The 13,733-nt window shown below is 37.5% G+C and overlaps 2 protein-coding genes across 12 annotated transcripts in view; one reads left to right on the top strand and one right to left on the bottom strand.

Annotated features, from left to right (window-relative positions):
- The window catches only part of UBE2Q2 (ubiquitin conjugating enzyme E2 Q2), a 369,008-nt gene that overhangs the window by 241,913 nt on the left and 113,362 nt on the right, over window positions 1–13,733 (bottom strand). The gene's annotated exons all lie outside the window — the stretch shown is intronic.
- NRG4 (neuregulin 4) overlaps window positions 1–13,733 on the top strand; it is a 134,248-nt gene that overhangs the window by 112,460 nt on the left and 8,055 nt on the right. For all 11 annotated transcript variants that reach the window (XM_049706625.1, XM_049706623.1, XM_049706627.1 and 8 more), the window contains 2 exons: window positions 1,447–1,526; window positions 11,132–11,215. In XM_049706625.1, the coding sequence (XP_049562582.1) occupies window positions 1,447–1,526; window positions 11,132–11,148 (97 nt within the window). In that variant the 3' untranslated portion in view covers window positions 11,149–11,215. The remainder of the gene's footprint in view (window positions 1–1,446; window positions 1,527–11,131; window positions 11,216–13,733) is intronic.

Raw genomic sequence — 13,733 nt, 5'->3', positions numbered from 1 at the left:
AATGTCTTTGTGCCCTTGGGGGTAGGGATAGATTTCTGTAACAAGATTCAAGAAGTACAAATTGTAAAACAAATGGCAGATAAATTTGACTAAACTTCTTGTTATCAAAAGGCACTATGGAAAAAAAAGCCTATCTACAAAGTGGGAGAAGATGTTTGCAACATGTGAAAATAGATGCATCATGAACTCCTACAAATCAAGAAAATAGTAAACCTGTAGACAAATGGGAAAAATAAAAAAACTTTAAAAGATGAAGAAAATTCCATAAAATAAACATGAAAAGATGCTCAATCTTCTTAGTCAGGAAACTGCAAATTCAGCCTGCAATTATCTCGCCCATAAGATTGGCAAAACATTTTTTAAAAACCCAAACAATATAAAATGTGAGATTTTAGAGTTTGAAACAGTTTTGAACACTTTTGATTCAGTTTGCAAATGTCTTGTAAAGTTAAAAAACTATATGTGCTGCAACCAAGCAGTTTCACTTCTGAAATTCCTTTAAGCTGAGGGCCTTTTGAAATTTAATAAGTAATTAATGCCATATTTGAATGAGGTCCAAAATGATAACCCACTAATGCTGAACTCCAGGCTAGAATCAGTTGTGTTTCATGAGGAGGAATCAGTATATTTTTACAAAACACTTTCATTTTGCTATGGTAAAAGTGGTTTTGAATTAATTTTTATTAATGTAAGGTAATATTTTAGGTACTGACTTATTGAAAAAAACTGAAAGGAAGTGTACATTCCAAAATCTCATTTAATATGAAAAGTAGTTGTTTTTGTTTTTGTTTTGCAGTACGCAGGCCTCTCACTGTTGTGGCCTCTCCCATTGCGGAGCACAGGCTCCGGACGTACAGGCTCAGCGGCCATGGCTCACGGGCCCAGCCGCTCCACGGCACGTGGCATCTCCCCGAACTGGGGCACGAACCCATGTCCCCTGCATCAGCAGGCGGACTCTCAACCACTGTGCCACGAGGGAAGCCCCAAAAGTAATTTTTTAAAACTCTGTCATGACATCTGAATACAATTAGAACCTATATTAATTGACTCGATGACCAAAAAGATTGATGAACTGAAACCTTATAAAAGTGCAAATGAGTTTTTCAATAGTTGACTAAAGCCACCCCATGTCACATAAGGGTCCCAACTAATAATTAAAGCTAGCCACTTGAAGAAGAGCACAAAAACATTACACTAAAATACAACAGTTCTGCTGTCTTAAAGGAGGAAGACTAAGTGGCATCGTCAGCATCTGAGGTCCCCACAGATGACCTACCTGGCCTGGTGGATTTGTTAAATAATGGGGCATGGTTTGAGGGAAGCTCTGGCAGTTTCAGAGAGTTGTGGAAAAGAAAATGTACCTCCACATATTCAACTTTAAACTTTCTTTCCAGTTTTCCACTTACCCATTTTCCATTTGTGTGTTTCTTTCCTCTTTACTGTCAGGAAGGGCCACCTTCAGAGGGCCAGTTCGATCCAGTATGATATCAGCCTGGTAGAGACAAGCAGTACCAGTGTCCACCACAGTGAGTAAATTCAAAATGAAGTGCTTATTTTAAAGCCCTAGATTAGATGGTGGTTGTTACATGGGATTTGGATCTATCCAAAAAATGGTTGACCCAAAATTTTTTTCTGTGGGTTTTTCATGTGAAGATGAATTTCTTACTAGCTATATGACACAAGTCACCTTTTTACCCCAAAGAAAACCATGTTATCTCAATATGTGAAATTATGATGTTAGCTATAATGTGTTACATAGATTACTGTAAGGGACTGATCTCTCCAGAAGTAATCTGAAGTGGGCTGGTTGACAGGGAGGAGGAGGAGGATTTTTACCTACAAGTATAGGCAAATCTTTGGGAAGCTTGTAGGTCAGTTCATGTTTTAAAAGTATTGTGAGACTTCTGCTTCTGACCAAGATGGAGTAATGGGGCCTGGATTTACCTACTACTTGAAAAATTTAAAAATGGACATTATACATTAAGCAATGGTTTTCAAGACATTGGATGACAGGAAACAAAGGATCGTGATCCCTGAGAGATGGGAAACAGTTGAGATGAGCCAATGATTGCCTCAGATTATTGCCTTGAAGGAGTTTCCAGGGTGTGGCACAGGGGTTTGGGGGGATGGCCCAGGCTGAGCTTGGTTGATTCCCTGAATTGAGAAGATGAAGCTGAGAGTCCAGAAACATCAATGTGGCTATAGTTCACTGAATGGAGTACTGGAAAAGAGAGAGCTGCAAAGAGAGAGAATTTCAGAGATCTTCAGTTCGAGTATTCAGCTGAGTAATAATCAGCACATATATAGTAGGAAAATACTTGAGGTTAGGGTAAGAATTACCTGACAGGATTAGAGGTACCCAGTACTCACACAAGGCTAGGAAAAGTGCCTGTTCCCAATAATAAGGCTAAAAATCCTAAATATTCATTGGGTAGTAGGTAGAGTACACAGAAGAGTGTTTCCCCAGTAGTGGGGAATAATTAGCCCTAGATTGAGCACTGCTCCAGTCCTGCCTAACAAACCTTAAAAGCAAGAACTGAAAGAATCAAGTTGTTTCCAAATAACTGCATCTGAGATCAAAGCTCAATAATACAAAAAAAAAAAATCCAGTACCCAACAGGTAAAATTCACATATCTAACATCCAATCAAAAATTACAAACCTGTTAGTTTAACATATGAAAATCAGTCAATGTGATACACCACGTTAATAGAATGAAAGACAAAAACCACATCATTGGGCTTCCCTGGTGGCGCAGTGGTTGAAAGTCCGCCTGCCGATGCAGGGGATGCGGGTTCGCGCCCCGGTCTGGGAGGATCCCACATGCTGCAGAGCGGCTGGGCCCGTGAGCCATGGCTGCTGAGCCTGTGCGTCCAGAGCCTGTGCTCCGTGACGGGAGAGGCCACAACAGACCCATGTACCAAAAAAAAAAAAAAAAACATCATCACAGTAGATGCAGAAAAAGCATTTAACAAAGTTTGACATCCATTTATGATTAAAAACTCTCAACAAAATAGGTATAAAAAGATACTTCCTCAACACAGTAAAGGCCATTTATGAAAATCCCACAGCTAACATCATTATCAATGGGGAAAAACTGTAAGGTTTTTCTCTAAGATTCAGTATAAGGCAAGGATGCCCATTCTCACAAGTTCTATTCAACATAGTACTGGAAGTACTAGCAAGAGCAATCAGACAAAAGAAAAGAAGAGAAAGGAAAAAACATCCTGATATGAAAGGAAGAAGTTAAATTATCTCTGTTTGCAGATGACATGATCATATATGTAGAAAACCCTAAACACTCATTAATAAACTGTTAGAACAAATAAATGAATTCAGGAAAGTTGCAGGATACAAAAATCAGCATATAAAAATCAGTTGCATTTCTCTACACAGTGATCTATACAAAAAGGAAATCAAGAAAACAATCCTATCCTCAGTAGCGTCAAAATGAATAAAATACTTAGGAATAAATTTAACCAAGGAGGTGAAAGATCTGTACAATGAAAACCATACAATTCCAATAGCATTTTTCACAGAAATAGAAAAAACAATCATAAAATTTGTATGAAACCACAAAAGACTCTGAATAGCCAAAGCAATCTTGCAGAAGAGGAGAGTTGGAGGCAACATACTTCCTGGTTTCAAATTATATTACAAAGCTACAGTAATCAAGGCAGTATGGTACTGGCATAAAAAGAAACACATAGATAATGGAACAGAATTGAAGAAACCAGAAATGAATCCCATCATGTACAGTCAATGAATTTTTGACAAGGGTGCCAAGAATACACAAAGGATAGCCTTCTCAATAAATGGTGTTGGGAAAATTGGATATCCACATAGAAAAGAATGAAATTGGACCACTATAGTGCATCATACACAAATATCAACTCAGAATGAATTAAATACTTACATGCAGGACCTGAACCATAAAACTCCTAGAAGGAAATACAGGAAAAAAACTCCTTGGCATTTGCAATGATTTTTTGGATATGACACCAAAAGCTCAGGCAACAAAAGCAAAAATAAACAAGAGGGACTACATGAAACTAAAAATCTTCACACAGCAAAAGAAATAATCAACAAAATGAGAATGCAACCTAAGGAATGGGAGAAAATATTTGCAAACATATATCAGAAAAGGGGTTAAAACCCACAATAAATAAGGAACTCATACAACTCAATAGCAAAAAAAACCAACCAACCCAATTTTAAAATGGGCCTCTCCAGCATGCTAAGCTCATTCTTTCTTTGAGTTCTCAGAGAAATGTATGTAGAATGCCTTTTTACTGCTATAATTCTAAATATATGAAATATTAAAATAACTGTTTATAAAGCAGTCAAACGGGATTTTAAGTGTAGGATTTCTTATGAGTTAATCACAAGTTTTATTTTTTAAACCTTAAGTTCAAGTTAGATTCCTCTCTCTTCTTACTGAGTGTCATAGGACCAATTACATCTTAATACATAAGCCCATGAAGGAGACAAAAAATTTCCCACAGTTTCCAGAAATTAGTTTTTTCCTTTGTGTGTGTGACCAAAAAGGAGAGGAGCAAAGGACCTGAATGGACATTTTTCCAAAGAAGATATACAAATAGCTAACAAGTATATGAAAGGTATTCACTATCATTAATCATCAGGGAAATGCAAATCAAAACCACAATGAAATATTACCTCATGACTATTATCAAAAAGATAAGTGTTGGCAAGGATGTTGGAAAAAAAGGAAACTTTGTACACTGTTGGTGGGAATGTAAATTGGTTAAGCCATTATAGAAAATGTTATGGGGCTTCCCTGGTGGCGCAGTGGTTGAGAGTCCACCTGCCGATGCAGGGGACAAGGGTTCGTGCCCCGGTCCGGGAAGATCTCACATGCCACAGAGCGGCTGGGCCTGTGAGCCGTGGCTGCTGAGCCTTCGCGTCCAGAGCCTGTGCCCTGAAACGGGAGAGGCCATAACAGTGAGAGGCCCACACACCGCAAAAAAAAAAAAAAAAATGTTATGGAGGTTCCTCAAAAAATTAAAAATAGGACTACCGTATAATCCAGCAATCCCTCTTCTGGGTATATACCCAAAAGAAATGAAATCAGTACCTCAAAGAGATAGCTGTGCTCCCATGTTTATTGTAGCATTATTTACAATAGCCAAGATATGAAAACAACCTGTGTCCATCAGTGGATGAACGGATAAAGAAATGGTGGTATATACAACGAAATATTACTCAGCCTTTGAAAAGGAGATCCTGCCATTTGCAACAACATGAATGGACCTGCAGGACAGTATGCTAGGTGAAATAAGCCAGACAAAGAAAGAAAAATACTTCATGACCTCATTTATATGTTTTTTTTAATCTTTTTTTTTTGGCCACACTGCCTGGCATGCAGCATCTTAGTTCCCTGACCAGGGATTGGACATGCGCCCCCTGCAGTGGAAGTGCAGAGTCCTAACCACTGGACCACCAGGGAAGTCCCACATACGTTTTACCTACAAAAAGTTACACAGAAGCAGAGAGTAGAAGAAGGGTGGTTATGGGGGTAAGGAAGTGGGAGAAGTGGGGAGACACTGGTCAAAAGGTTGCAAAGTTGCGGTTATGTAGGGGTGAATAAATGAAGAAATCTAAAGTACAACATGATGATTGTAGTTAATAATACTATATTGTATACTGGGAATTTGTTAACATGTATATTTCATGTATATGTAAAAAAGTAAAATTGAGTAGTGGAAATCACCCAAGCTGAACAGAAAAAAGAAGAAAAGATTTTTAAATCAGGATAGTTTGAGACCTTTGGGACAACATCAAGAGTACTAACATCCACATTATAGAGGTCTCAGAAATAGAGAAGAGAGAGAGAAAGGGACAGAGAATTTATTTGAAGAAATAATAGTTGAAAACTTCCCTAACCTAGGAAAGGAAACACATCCAGGTCCAGGAAGCACAGAGAGTCCCAAACAAGATGAACCCAAAGTGATCCACACCAAGACACATTGTAATTAAAAATGGCAAAAAATTAAAGGTTAAGAGAGAATCTTAAAAGCAGTGAGGGAAAAACAACTAGTACAAAGGAACTCATAACACTGTCAGCTGACTTCTCAGCAGAAACTTTGTGGGTCAGAAGGGAACAGCACAGTATGTTCAGTGTGAGGAAAGGAAAAAACCTACAACCAAGAATACTCTACCCAGGAAGGAGAGATAAAGAGTTTTTCAGACAAGCCAAAGCTGAGAGTTCAGCACCAGTAAACTGGCTTTACAAGAAATGTTAAAGGGATTTATATAAGCAGAAAAGAAGAAACCACAGCTAGAAATATAAAAATTACAAAAGGAAGAATCTATAAAAACAGACTCATAGATGCAGAGAACAAATGGGTGGTTGCCAGAAAGGAGGGATGGTCGACAAAATAGGTGAAGGGCATTAAGAGGTACAAACCTCCAGTTATATAATAAATAAGTCATGGGGATGTAACATACAGCATAAAGAATATGATCAATAATATTATAACTTTGTATGGGACAGATGATTACTAGACTTATCATTATTTCATAATGTATGCAGATGTCAAATCATTATGTAGGACACCTGAAACTAACATAATATTGTACATCAACTATATTTCAATTTAAAAAAAAGAAAAGAAATAAATAGTATAGCTACTGTGGAAAACAGTTTAGCAGTTTCTTAAAGAGTTAAACATAAATTTATTTTAATATCCAGCAATCCCATCCCTAGATAACAACCCACAATAAATGAAAACATATGTCTACACAAAGACTTGAATGTCCACAGTGGCAATATTGATAATAAACCCAAAGTGGAAATAATCTAAATATTCATCAACTAGATATGGTATGTCCATAAAATGGAATACTGTTCAGCCATAAAAAGGGACAAAGTATTGATACACTCCGTAACATGGATAAATCTTTATGCTAAGTGATGCCAGCCACAAAAGACCACAAATTGCATGCTTGCATTTATATTAAGGTTAATGCTATAACATGGATGAACCTTGAATATACTATGCAAGTGGTTGCCTAGGGTTGAGTTTGGAATGGGAAGTGACTGCAAAAAAATTAAACATAGAATCACTATATGATCCAGCAATTCCACTTCAGGGCATATACATAAGAGAATCCAAGCCAGGAGCTCAAATAGTTATTTGTATACCACTGTTCATAGAAGCATTATTCACAATAGCCAAAAGATGGAAACCACCCAAATGTCCATCAAGGAATGAACTGACTGGACAGCTGCATGTAAGTCAATGAAGTTAGAACACACCTTAATACCATACACAAAAATAAACTCTAAATGGCTTAAAGACTTAATCATAGGACATGACATCATAAAACTCTTAGAAGAGAACATAGGCAAAACATTCTCTGACATAAATTGTACCAAGGTTTTCTTAGGTCAGTCTCCTAAAGCAATAGAAATAAAAGCAAAAATAAGCAAATGGAACCTAATCAAACTTATAAGCTTTTGCATAGCAAAGGAAACCATAAACAGAACAAAGAGACAACCCACGGAATGGGAGAAATATTTGCAAATGATGCAACCAACAACGGCTTAATCCCCAAAATATACAAACAGCTCATACAACTCAACAAAAAACCAAACAGCCCAATCAAAAAATAGGCAGAAGAACTAAACAGACATTTCTCCAAAGAAGACATACAGATGGCCAACAGGTACATGAAAAGATACTCAACGACTCTAATTATTAGAGAAATGCAAATCAAAACTGCAATGAGGTATCACCTCATACTGGTCAGACTGGCCATCATTAAAAAGTCTACAAATAACAAATGGTGGAGAGGGTGTGGAGAAAAGCAAACCCTCCTACACTGTTGGTGGGAATGTAAACTGGTGCAGCCACTATGGAAAACAGAGGTTCCTCAAAAAGCTAAAACCAGAGTTGCCATATAATCCAGCAATCCCACTCCTGGGCATATATTCAGACAAAACTATAATTCGAAAAGATACATGCACCCCTGTGTTCACAGCAGCACTATTCACAATAGCCAAGACATGGAAACAACCTAAATATCCACTGACAGATGAATGGGTAAAGAAGATGTGGTATATATACACAATGGAATATTACTCAGCCATGAAAAAAGAATGAAATAATGCTGTTTGCAGCAACATGGATGGATCTAGAGATTATCATACTAAGCGAAGTAAGTAGAAAGACAAATACCATGTGATATCACTTATATGAGGAATCTAAAATATAACACAAATAAACTTATCTATGAAACAGAAACAGACTCAGAGACATAGAGAACAGAATTGTGGTTATCAGGGGGTGGGGGTGGGGGAGTGATGGAGTGGGAGTTTGGGGTTAGGAGATGCAACCTGTTATATATAGAATAGATAACAACAAGGTCCTACTGTATAGCATAGGGAACTATATTCAATATCCTGTGATGAACCATAATGGAAAAGAATATTTTTTAAAAGATTGTATATATATATGTATAATGGAATCACTTTGCTGTACAGCAGAAATTAACACAACATTGTAAATCAACTATACTTAAATAAAACATTTTTTTAAAAAGGAATGAATTGATAAACCCAAAGTGGTACATAAATCCAATGGAATATTATTTAGCCTTAAAAAGGAATCAAATTCTGATTCATGCTACAACATGGATGAACTTTTAAGACAGCAGGCTAAGTGAAATAGCCAAACACGAAAGATAAGTATTACATGATTTCACTTATTTGAAGTATCTAGAGTAATCAAATTCGTAGAGACAGAAAGTAAAATGGTTGTTACCAGGGGCTAAGAGTAGGAGAATGGGGAGTTATTTAATGACTACAGAGTTTCAGTGTGGGATTATGAAAAAGTTTTGGAGATGCATGGCGGTGATGATTGTACAACAGTGTGGAACTGAACTGTACAGTTAAAAATGGTTAAAATGGTAAATCTTATTTATATTTCACCATAAAAAGCCAGAAAGAGATGCTGTTATTAAATGATACTGTCACATGATTCATTTTAATATGCTCAAAATTAACTTTTGAGTTATCAAGAGATTGAGATGTGTTCCTCTACTTTGTAATTGAGTGAAATCATGTATTTTAATGGTTTGGTGAGTTTGTTGATTTTTGCTAAATTTGTAATAATGATACTGTCTGGAACTACATTCATTTGTAAAATGCCTGATGGTAAAGTAACCAGTGAAGAAATTCTCAGAGAACTGAAAATTTATTATTGAGCATGGTTTTAACTGGGAAGATTAACACAAATAAGGCTTAAGATTAACACAAATAACACAAGAAAAAATGTAGGAATGGTTGACTGAATGCACAAGGATCCGTGTTTGTAATTCACCAATAACATTTCTCTTCAAAAGGTTTGCCTCTTAATTTTTTTTTTCAGAACGTTCAATGGGATGGTAAAAACTCAATTATTTTTTAGAAAATGTACACACATAAAAAACAAGTCGACCTCTTCCTGTTTATAAAGACATGTTTGTAATAAAATAGAAGCTACCTTGGAGCCTTTCCACACAGAGGTACTCTGGTTTCATTGAGAAAAGAGTTTTGGCACTTAAGTATTAATTTGCTGCTTTCTTTTAATGGAGGCAGAAAATGTCACAACAAAGGGTAAAAATCTAGATAAGGTATTGGGCATAGCTCACAAAATTAGCTGACTGACCACTTATTTTTTCAAGGTCAAACAGTCTATCAGTAACTGCAAGGCCATTACTTTAAGAAAAGCAAAAAGAAATGCCTTTTACCGCATGTGACAAGATCTGTGTCATGAAAATAAAGTTGATCATGCGGACTGGGAATTGCTTAATGCTATTAGCTTGTATTTGTTAAGAAAATCACAGCATGATGGTACACTCTATTTTAAATTTTATTAATGACCTGCTTTCACCAGGAAACTCCTCTTGCCACCACACCATAAAGCTTTATTCATTTTATCACTCCCTTCTGATAGGTTTGTTCGTGTCACCCTGTGTGCCTCTGGAATATAAACCTCCCTAGGCAATCTTTTCAATTCGTTCATTAAGTAAACCTACAGCCTAAAGTCCTAGCATTTAGATTGTGATTATGTATCCCTATTGCAATAATGCACTAGTTCTGAAAGTACAGCTCTTCAAATGAAAAGAAAGCAGTGTAATACGTAATCATGAACATCAGGTGTCTGTAGGTGCCAGGCACTGTGGTTGATATTTCATATCGGAGAAGGAGAACTCTTTTAAGTCCTAACACCCATTGTGAGGCAGGTGGTATTATTCTCACTCTACAAAAGAGAAAACTGAGGCTTAGAGAGGTTAACATCAAGATCACACATGAGGTGGTAGAACAAGGATTTAAACCCCAAGTCCAAGTTTTTTGTACTGCACTTATGCTTCCACAGATATGGGTTACAGACTTAGGGCTCATCGGCTATGGAGGGAATTGTCCCTACATTAAATAGTCCTAGCTAGCCACAGGGTTTTTTTGTTTTGGTTTGGTTTGGTTTTTAGTCCTGATTTTTGTTTTGTTTTTGCTACTTTCTTCTGTTTTCTTGCCATCAGTTATTAATTTTTATTGCCATTAGAATGACTCACTCTAGCAATCTTTTCCCCTTACTCTATCATTTGTAATATCTTTTTAAAAATTCACCAACGGGGCTTCCCTGGTGGCACAGTGGTTGAGAGTCTGCCTGCCGATGCAGGGGACACGGGTTCATGCCCCGGTCTGGGAAGATCCCACATGCCGCGGAGTGGCTGGGCCTGTGAGCCATGGCCGCTGAGCCTGCGCGTCCAGAGCCTGTGCTCTGCAACAGGAGAGGACACAACAATGAGAGGCCCACGTGCTGCAAAAAAAAAAAAAAAAAAAATTCACCAGGCTTGTTAGAACTTCAGGTAACAGAAAACAGGCAGTGAGGAAAGGCAGGGACACTTTCCTCTGTGAGATCTGAATGGAGGTGCTGGCACAACTCTTCTGTGTTCTGAGGAGCGTCGTGTGGCTTATATGGATGTTCTAGGCTAGTTCACCTCAACTCTTCATATCACAAACAGAAGGGGTGGATGTATATGTGTGAATAAAATAAAGATGTGTTGGAAGGTGTGCATATAAAGAAAAATTGAGATGGAGAAAACATCTTAATTCTTATTTTCTATAGGTCATGGAGAACATTGAAGAAATATCACAGTGAACCCAAATCACTGCTTTTTTGTTACAAAGGCAGAAAATGTAACACCAAAAGGTAAAAGAAATTAAACATTAATCCTTCTTCTCTAAATAAAAGACTGAAAGTTATCATACCCTGAAACACTGTCCTATTGCAAGGTATGTGTGTTTCTGTCACGTGTATTATTAGCTCATTTGCAGTAGGTAAATAGGGGAGTAATATCAATCCTATGTGAGAGTTGCATTGGTCAAACATGATTTTTCCCAGTAAGCTAATGTGTTGAAGCATCCAGAGGCAAACTTTCTCACAGCTAAGGAGAAACTTTTAGCAAATATACCACGACCCTAAGAGAAAAGATGAAAATCCTAACTAAGGGCAAGGAGAGGCTTTAGTGGCTTTCACTGTGTTAAGCTGTCTGGGGAAGTTGCAAGTACAGGTAAGGCATGAAGACATTTCACCCGGTGATTAGAAAAAAAGCATTGATTGATGAAGGTGAAACCACACAACTTGTCTCGGGACTTAATAACTCACAGGTTGTTATGTCTCGGTGCAGAAGGAATTCGGTGAGGGACAAAGTGGGAGGTAAGAAGTGGATTTATTAGTATAGGATGCTTCTGAAGGATACAAGTGGGCAGGCAAGAGAGCTCTGCCCCAGGAACTAAGTGGGCTATGTTTTTATAATCAAAGGAAAAGTGGGAAGTGGGAGAAGCCCACCTTCTTCCACATTCTTTGAGTAGACATCACGCTTACATCACTAGCTCCTCCTTTGGGTGGGGCAGAGGAGTTTTTGACCCTATTTGGTCAAACGGGGACTGTCATGGTGCTATTCAAATCAGCAGAAGGGTGGTAACATAGGCTAAAATATGTTAAATCATCTCAGGTTTCAGTATGAGGGTCTTATACTTTGGAATGCCACCTTTCCCCTGTATTCCTGTACATGCTCAGGTGCACGTCCTAAGGATCATTATCTTGCTGACCTTGACCAGCAGGCTGCAGGCCTTGTTTTTTCACTTAATGGCCTGGGGCATATCTCGTGCTTTTATTGCATGGTTTCATTGTTAAGCAGAGCTGTTTTGTTTCACAGTGTTCTGATTGCTTTCTTGAGTGTTCATTAGCTTACAGTGGACTCCCAAAGTTCCCTTTGTGTCTATAATCCCCTAGTGGGACTTCTAAAACTACCTGTGTTAACTATCCTGCTCTATCCCTATCATTGGCAGCTACCTTTAGATCATATTTTTAATATTGATGAAAATCATTTCTCTATGAGAAGCAATTGATTTCAAGGATCTATATCTGAAAGAAACACAAGCCCAAAAGTTTAAGTATGCAGAAGATGGACTAATTCTCAGTGGCTACTAGTGGAAATTTAGGATTCTAGTTTTTGTTACTGCTCAGGTTACAAAATTCCAAACTTATTTTCCCCATAAGGCTTTTAATTTTAGGGCCTGATTTTGCAGAATATGAGGTTTTCATCTTATTAGGAGCAAAATAAAGAATTCATTAGGCCAGAACAGTTTCTTCAGTTTTTCCAACTGTGTAGTTACCCTGAAATATAATAGAAAAAACCAATGGCAACTTTCAGGATATATGAAGAGTTGTGGAGTAGCTTGGAGCAGTGGGAGTTCTGAACACCAAAGGTCTAGGGCTAGTAAATAGCTGAGGCAGAGGAGCAAGCTCTGGCCAAATGAACAGCCCACCTGTGAACAACTTCCCCTTCAAGCCAGTTCTCCACATCCTTGCCAACACTTGTTTTTGTTTGTTTTAACAGCCATCCTAATAGGTGTGAAGTGGTATCTCATTGTGGTTTTGATTTGCATCTCCCTAATTAGTGATGTTTAGCATCTTTTCATGTGCTTATTGGTCATCTGTATATCTTCTTTGGATACCTGCCTATTCAAGTCCTTTGCTTATTTTGAACTAGGTTTTCTCTTCTTGCTGTTGTTGCATTTTAGGAGTTCTTCAAATATTCTGGTTATTAATCCCTCAGTCGGTACACACTGACTTTTCCCAACAGTCTAGCCCAGTGTGAGCACTGTGAATTGAGTCTGTCACTAGTGCCACTGATTCATTCATTCACTCATTCATTTACCCATCATTCACTTACAACTAATACATATGAGCTTGAGGCACTAGAGTATACAAAACAAAAAACCCTCATAGAATTTTTTAACAGACTATTTTTTTTAAAGTTACAGATTTATAGAATGATTGAGAAGACATTGCAGAGAGTTCCCATATACTTCCCTAAACATCTATGTAAAATGTACTAGTGCGCTACATTTGCTAATATAAATGAAACAATTATAAATTAAATGAAACAAATGAAACAACGTTTACAAAAGTCTATAGTTTACATTAAGGCTCCTCTTTTTGTTATAGTTTTATGGATTTTGACAAATGCATCATTTTATGTGTCCACCACTACAGTATCATGTTGAATAACTTCACCACCCTAAAGATCTCCTGTGCTCCATCTACTCAGCCTTCCCAATCTCACAGTGATAACCACTAATCCCTTTACTAGCTCTATAGTTTTCCAGAATGTCATATAGTTGGAGTCATACAGTATGTAACCTTTTCAGACTGTCTTCTT

Source organism: Orcinus orca, chromosome 2, assembly GCF_937001465.1.
Source record: "Orcinus orca chromosome 2, mOrcOrc1.1, whole genome shotgun sequence".
Taxonomy (NCBI): Eukaryota; Metazoa; Chordata; class Mammalia; order Artiodactyla; family Delphinidae; genus Orcinus; species Orcinus orca.
This window is presented reverse-complemented; position numbering and strand designations above follow the sequence as displayed.